Source organism: Carassius gibelio, chromosome B17, assembly GCF_023724105.1.
Source record: "Carassius gibelio isolate Cgi1373 ecotype wild population from Czech Republic chromosome B17, carGib1.2-hapl.c, whole genome shotgun sequence".
NCBI classification, from domain to species: domain Eukaryota; kingdom Metazoa; phylum Chordata; class Actinopteri; order Cypriniformes; family Cyprinidae; genus Carassius; species Carassius gibelio.
Window position 1 is genome coordinate 9,873,045 of NC_068412.1, and position 7,695 is coordinate 9,880,739.

The 7,695-nt window shown below is 39.4% G+C and overlaps 1 protein-coding gene across 1 annotated transcript; it reads left to right on the forward strand.

The window, feature by feature from the left end:
- Positions 1 to 4,338: 4,338 nt before the first annotated feature.
- LOC127976641 (uncharacterized) lies at positions 4,339 to 7,443 on the forward strand. The gene is made up of 6 exons (XM_052581226.1): positions 4,339 to 4,548; positions 4,652 to 4,720; positions 4,903 to 5,004; positions 6,172 to 6,577; positions 6,702 to 6,839; positions 7,030 to 7,443. Exons 1-6 carry the CDS (start codon positions 4,357 to 4,359, stop codon positions 7,194 to 7,196), a joined length of 1,074 nt encoding a protein of 357 aa, XP_052437186.1. The 5' UTR covers positions 4,339 to 4,356; the 3' UTR covers positions 7,197 to 7,443.
- The last annotated feature ends 252 nt before the right edge of the window (positions 7,444 to 7,695 follow it).

Here is a 7,695-nt window from a genome sequence, read left to right on the forward strand (position 1 = left end):
GATGACCTCAAAATTGACAAAATTGATGACCTCAGTGATTGAATGCCACACTGCTATTTTTTTGAACACACCCCTTTCAACTAATTCAACTAATTGCCCAATTGCCCAATTGCACAGCCTTAAGAGCGTGCATATCATGAATGCTGGGTCTTGTTTGTTTTCTGAGAATCTACTGAACCTACTGGTAACTTGTTTGCCACGTAGCAATAAAAAAATATATGAAAAACTTTGATTATTCTGGTTAGTCACATTGTACTGCTATTATTTTGAACAATACTGTATATCCCACATTTCATGGTGCAGTTAATATTATTAGGCTAACGTTACAGTAAATCCGTAGTAAATGGTGGGAATTTGTAGACAAAGAAGCCTTCTGACTGACCACAGTGTTTCTCCTGTTTGTCAGCATGGTTTAATCGGCCTTTAAACTGGTTTAAATCACTGAAACGTGTGTTCTTGGCTGAAGTCAAGCGCTTCTCACTGGATCTGATGACAGAGACCGATCAGAGTAAACTCATCTGCTCTAGTGAGCTCGCGAGTCATGCTGCGCTGCCGTTTGGACTTTGAGCCGAGCGGATAAACGGTCCGTGTGGCGCGCGGGTGAAATGAGTTCGGTTCCGCTTTTGGCGCATAAACATTATCAAACATTTATCGAACTCTGGATATCGTTTTATCGAGAAATTATATCGTGATAATTATCATTATCATTTTATCGCCCAGCCCTAGTAATAATGTTAATCTACAAAACTGAGAATTTAATGTAAGGCAAGTCATATGGTTGTTAGGCCACAAGTTAAACAGTACTTTATAAATATATATATTTTTTATTGTGCAGTCCAGATTCCTGAATAGAGTTCTGCTGGCATGAGCCCTAACTGTACGTACACACAGCCGCCGACTTGAGCTGCAAAGAAGCTCTGGCCGCCCTGTCAAGGACGCTTGTCAAAAAGTACGGGGAAGCTTGTTGACGCTTTGGCCGCTCTGACATAGCATGGAGAAGAGAAGTGTCACAACATAAAATGTAATAAACAGAAAAAACAAGCAATACACTGAAGAAACCATTTATAATGACAGAATTATTATAACCGTTTTGGTCACATTTGTTTGGGAAGAAAAGAATAATTAGCTATTATTGTTATATTAATATTATATTTACTTTAATGTAATTGGTCAAATTGGTGTTTGGTCAAATTTACCGTGAGCAAATTAATTGCATTCCCGCTTAAAACGAGCGCTCGTAAATATTTCAAATAAGTTGAGCTCATTCTCAAATGTGTATCACTGTCGGATAATCGTGAAGTTGCTGTGTTTGGTGCTGCTTGAGAAGACATCGGACTCTGAGATTTTGGGTTCATGAAACCCTCCAGGGCCGTTATCAATTCAGAGAGTATCACCGGCTGGTGCAGCAGCTGCGGCTCGATGACGAGAGGTACGTCCAGCGGAACTTCAGGCTGGACACAGTTTGATAGCGTGTTGATAGAACTAATGTTTTGGTAGGAACGAAAGTTTACATCGTATGTTTCTCCGGAATCAGCCAGCGCGAAGGACGTCTATGTTCCGATTGGTTGCTGGCGTTTTGCTGCTGCTTGCCACTGAACATAGCTCATTACCATAAAGTTGAGCTACTTCAACTTTCAGATTGACGCTCTAGTCGCTAAAAACGCCATGCCAAGGAATTTGACGCTCCTTGCAGCTGAGAGAAGCCAGCTTCCATTGAAAATGAATGACTTCCGGTAACTTTGGAAGCTCAAGTCGGCGGAGGTGTGTACGTCGTACAGTAAAACAAAGCAGTTGCATTTTTGCACTTCTGGTTCCATCAACCCAAAGTCAATGTTTATTTGCACATACATAACCCAATTATGCATAATAAGCCAACAGTTCTGGTGGTCATGTAAACGCAGACTAAGGTAATCATAAACGGCATAAGCATAAACCAATCGACACAGCTAGATTTTGTCTATGTTGTTCCAAACCCGTAAAACCTTCGTTCATCTTCGGAACACAAATTAAGATATTTTTGATGAAATCTGAGAGCTGGATCACTCCTCCATAGGCTTCCAAGGGACTGAAACTTGTTGGCCCAGAAAAGTTATAAAAGAGATCGTTAATATAGTCCAAGTGACTACAGTGGCTCAGTCTTAAGTTTTTTCACGTAGTAAAACTGTGCAATGCGTCTGTGTTACACGTCACCACGTAGGCTCACTATTGGCCGACGCTGGTCATGTGTGTGATGCGTGTGACGTGCAACACAGACGCACTGCACAGTTTTACTACGTGAACTCACTCGAGGCCTAGAGAGAAGGAAATGAATAGTGGAATAAAGTCGTTATTTTTATTTATTTTTTGCGCACAAAAAGTATTCTCGTCGCTTGATATACTTAAGACTGAGCCACTGTAGTCACTTGGACTATATTAATGATCTCTTTTATAACTTTTCTGGGCCAACAAGTTTCAGTCCCTTGGAAGCCTATGGAGGAGTGATCCAGCTCTCAGATTTCATCAAAAATATCTTAATTTGTGTTCCGAAGATGAACGAAGGTTTTACGGGTTTGGAACAACATGAGGGTGAGTAATTACTGAAAGAAATTTCATTTTTGGGTAAACTATCCCTTTAACCTGTGTTCTGTGGCTTATTGAAGTGAGCATGTGTGATGTGTGACAGGAAAGTGTCCTTATTGTGGATTTAAGCACATCCAGAGAGAGCAAGTGTTTTCTCTACCCAAGAAACTCTTAATATGTGTTCTCATCTCATGCAGAGGTGGTACAGTCAAAATCCTGCATCCGATACTGGATGAGAGGAGAATATGAGTCTGTAAGATTCCCACTGGTATTCTGGAATACTCTTGGGCTTTATTTAACATCACAAGTGACATGACATATGAAATACACAAAGTCAGATACACATATGGTTTGCTTTTGACGTCATTAACCTGATTTACTTATAAAGGCACACAATCAGTCAAACATACATTACAAGAATGTAGAAACATTATATATATTACACAAGGATATGGATTTTCTATAGGGTTCTAAAATCCTATAAGGTTTTTGTGGAGGGAACTAGGTGAGGTGAACTACCGGGTTGGCCTGTAAAAATACGTCATCACTGCGGCACTCTGTTCTAAACAATATATAGCCATGATCATATTGTTTGTGTAAGAAAATGTATGTAATTTTAACTGTATAATTTTAAGACTTAAAAGTATGAAAAGCAAAGCATGCTTTGAGATTAGCCTGGCTGACTATTTTCCTTCAGTAATATTCCTTCTACATCATATAATGTACATCATATGGTAGAGAACTTTTAGTAAGAATCAAAATAATATTTGACATTAAAGAAACTGAAGCTAATGTATTTCTCCTCTTCAGGGCGTGGAGTTTTCACCACCTTTTTTCAGAGGTGATTTTGTTCTTGAATACAGAGGTGAACTTTTGAGTTCACAGGAGAGTCTGGACCGAACTGGACACTACACTGAAGCTGAGAACACGTTCCTGTTTGATTTTCAGTGGCATGGCAAATATTGGTGGTGAGTACAGAACTGTTGGATTGATGTAGTAGGTATGCTAAAATATCTGGAACTGTAAGATACTTAGTTCATGCCTGTAGTTCTGTTCGCTCGTTTCTTTTGGTCCGGATACGCTTAGTGTTCAGATTGGCATTTCTATCGTTGAACCTAAGTTATGATTGACCAGTCTGTCCTTTTTAGGGTCACATATTCCTGTTTTTGGTTTATTTACATGTCTCTGGTCCATGTTATATTCATATTTCATTTGAACTGCACCAGAGTTCATTTGGAAGCCAACTGAGACCCTTCTTTTCAGCGTCTCAGTCCGCTTGTTTGGTCGCACCAGGTTTCAAATAGCAGCTTTCACATTTATTCAGATGAACCACATTAACAGTCTAAAAAAACATGCCAGATGTGAACACACCCTAATACTTCAAATTCACCATGAACTGACATAGAGTACGGAGTGTAGTTTCTTTGAGTCATCAAAAAAAATTCCCCCTGTATTCCCTAAAGAGAACAACATGGTAACTTTTAGATGCTTTTATCTGAGAGCTGTACATTACCATATATTGCAGTACACTATCATATAGATCAGTGGTTCTGAGACCCTCCTCTGCAGATTCTGTAGGTCTCCTTCACCTGATGCAATCAGATGAGTTCATAGAGCCATGTTCTGATGATGAACTCCTCATCTCAATCAGGTGGATTAAAACACGAGACATACAGCATATGCAGAGCGGTGGGTTCCCAGGACTGGGGTTCAGAACCACTTGTAAAAATAACTGTACATGTCTAGCATATATACTAAGATTATAAGTATTGAGTGTTCATTTTATGTTTTTATAGCATGGATGCATCTAAAGAAGACTCGTCTTTGGGAAGACTTGCAAACGATGAGACCAGAAATCCTACTTGCAAAATGAGAACCGTTGAAGTGAGCAGAAAACCTCACCTGTGTCTGTTTGCTGTACGAGACATTCTACCAGCAGAGGAAATCACTTACAATTATGGAGACTCAGATTGGCCATGGCGAGTCAAGGTACTATTAATAAAATGCTAAAGAGATTGATCAGTAATTCATGATAATTTTTTACTCTAATTCTGATTAGTTACCATGTGATTGTGGTCTCATATTTCTCAAGCCTTTGAATAAAGCATCAGCAGAATCCACTGATAAAAAGCCAGCCAGCAGTTTGCGCCTGCATAAATCCGTAAGTCCACTTTAAAACATCTGTATCATTATTCTATATTATTGACTCTCTCAGCATAGAGTTGTGTGTGGAATGATATATAAAGTATAGGACAGCTAGAGGAATGAACATTAACAAGTTTTTTTGTCCTTTACAAATATTCTGATATTTTGATATTCACTGGTTTCTTTTCTGACATCTAGCCCCATTGTGCAGCTTCTGTTTCCTCTCCTGAACTGGACAAGGTAAACAGCAATGGTCCTCATAAGCAGTCAGGCAAAGCAAGAACATCAAGGAATAAAACGGTAACCATCTTAAACATGCAGCAACTATCTACTGATGTTTACTGCCAGCTAGTTAAAAATGCAATAAGTGATTTCTGAAAAACACTTAATATTTGAAATCGACACCCAAACAAACACACCCCTCCCATCATTGCTCCGCCCCCAAAATAATGAACACGCAACACAGTCAACCACTATTAGCTGGTGCTCAGGTGTTCAAATAGAAAATATCTTTATTGCTGGCAAACCATAGAATGGTTTGGTTTAAGTTGATTTGTAGGTGCATATCGACTTCATCAAGCACCCGTGTCATTTGAAATGTATTTATGTACTCACAATTAAAAAAAAACAAACAAGAAATTATTTAACGCTGCAGTCCTAGTTTTTCGTCTTTGTCACCATTTCTGTTCGAAATCTGCAATTGCAGTCATTCGTGGAACTATCAACTTTACATGGGTTGTGCTTTAACACGGCACAGCGCGAATGAATCCTATGTTTTGAGGAGAATGCGCTGCTGTCAATCACATCGCGTCGGTGTGGATACTGTCATTTGCAATGACAGATTATACTTTTTGGAAGTATGAGTCATGACCAACAGAAGAATGTTCACCGGAAAATGACACTGGAACAAGTAACACTCACTTTTGTTCTGACCAACTAAGGGGAAAAAAAGCATTGCAGTAAATCGCGCTGATGAAAGGTGGGGTATGTGATTTGCAAAACGGCCGGGAGATTTTGAAAATACACAACTCCTATGGTCTTACCTTCTTTCCTTTGACTCCACCCATTCGAAGAACATGGACATGATGGGGAGGTGGTATGGTACGACCATTTGATTGACACAGTTACTGTCTAATGATTCTAGGTAGTTTTGGAAATGATTGGCTGGAGTTTTTCGAGTCCTGCCCGTTCCACAGATGATTAAATTGCTTACTTTTCATTTCAGTGCTTCTAACTCAGTGGCTGTAAGTGGGTTAGGAATAGGATTTCAAGTGATTTTGAAAAAATGGACAAAAAAGAGAATTACATACCCCACCTTTAAATCTAACAATCGCTTATCAATTATCATATCACATCAAACCGTGCAAACTATACTTTGTTCTCAAATTGTTAATGTTAACAACATCAGCATTGTGTGACTACATTTAAGGCCCTTCAGATATTTATCCTTGTTTTCGTGTGGGCCAGGCGGCCAGTCTCTTTTTTTCTGTAGCCACTCCAAAGTCCAAGTCACCCACGTCACCTTCAACCTCGCCTGTGCAGCCCTCATCATCCTCGCCTGCCTACAGAGGAGGAGAGTGCATCAACAAAGCTGCTTGCGAATGTGGCATAAAGAACCCTGAAGCACTGTCATCAACTAGGCTCAGGAAACACATAGCAACCATGTCTAAAATTCTTAACCTTAATGAGAATGAAGCAGACCAACTGGCTGATTTCCTTGGTCACGATATCCGAATCCACAGACAGTATTATCGGTTACCAGAGGGAACACTGCAGCTGGCAAAAATGAGTAAAGTCCTAATGGCCATGGAGAAAGGAACACTGTCTGACTACAAAGGAAAGAAACTTGATGACATTGAAATCGACCCAAATGGTATGAGTATACATGCTCTGTGTGTATCTGTGCTGTACATATTTACAAAACAATGTATATATTCATGTCACAGATACTAGGTATAAGCAATAAAGTGTTCATTTTTCGTTAATTAATTATTAAGAGCAACTTGAGGCCCAAGGTGATTCCATGTCAAGTGATGAGGAGGATTCCAGTGACCTCTCTCAGACATCAGCACCAGCACCAGTACAGACTGATCAACCTGTTCAATCTGAACAAGCTGTTTCACAGGAGGATCAAGGTAAGAAAAATCTCTACATTGCACAAACAACAATAATCAAATAAACATGAATTGGCTCCATGCAGCAATATCCAGACAAATTCAAAAAAAAAAATATGCATTGGGAACACAGTCTTGATTTGCTCTTTACTCACCGATTTAGTTGTAATGAGAATGTGTAATGAGAATTTACTTTTTAATTATTTCATAGGTTCTTCAAATGCTCCAAAAAAGAAATGGGAGGACAGTGAGGTAAAAGCAGTAGAGAGACACATGATGAGTTTCATCAAGACATGCAAAGTTCCTGGTAAGCAAGACTGTGAAAGATGCATTCACGCAGAGCCAGAAGCTTTACGCAGCGAACATGGACTGGTGTGAAAAATTATGTGCGGAACAGGATCACGACTCTTAAAAGAAAGGGTGGTTTGTAGGGAGGGACAAACACTTCAACACTTTGCACATTATGCTCTTTTTGTAGGAAATGGAGCTAAATTAAAAGAAATGAGGATAAAGGTGTAGAAATATTTTGTGGATGGAATGAAACAGAATATAAAGTGAAAAGTTAGAGTATAAGAAGGCTAATGAAGAAGTAGAGGATAGTAAGAGTCAATTTTCTTTGTTCAGTTACAATGAAGTTGGATGAAATGTCATGATAAACTTTTTGATATTTCTGTCATAGAGGGAGGAGAGAATGTAAAGATGATAAAAAAGGGAAGAGTGAATAGCTGTGCTGGACATGGGCTGTGGCTGGATGTAACCGATTGGTGAGAGTTAATGTGTGCAGACGAGAGAAGCTGAAAACTGAGATGTGATGTCAGACACTTTCTGCTTCCCGTAGTAATGCAGAGCCAGAAGCTTTGAAGCAGCGAACATGGAC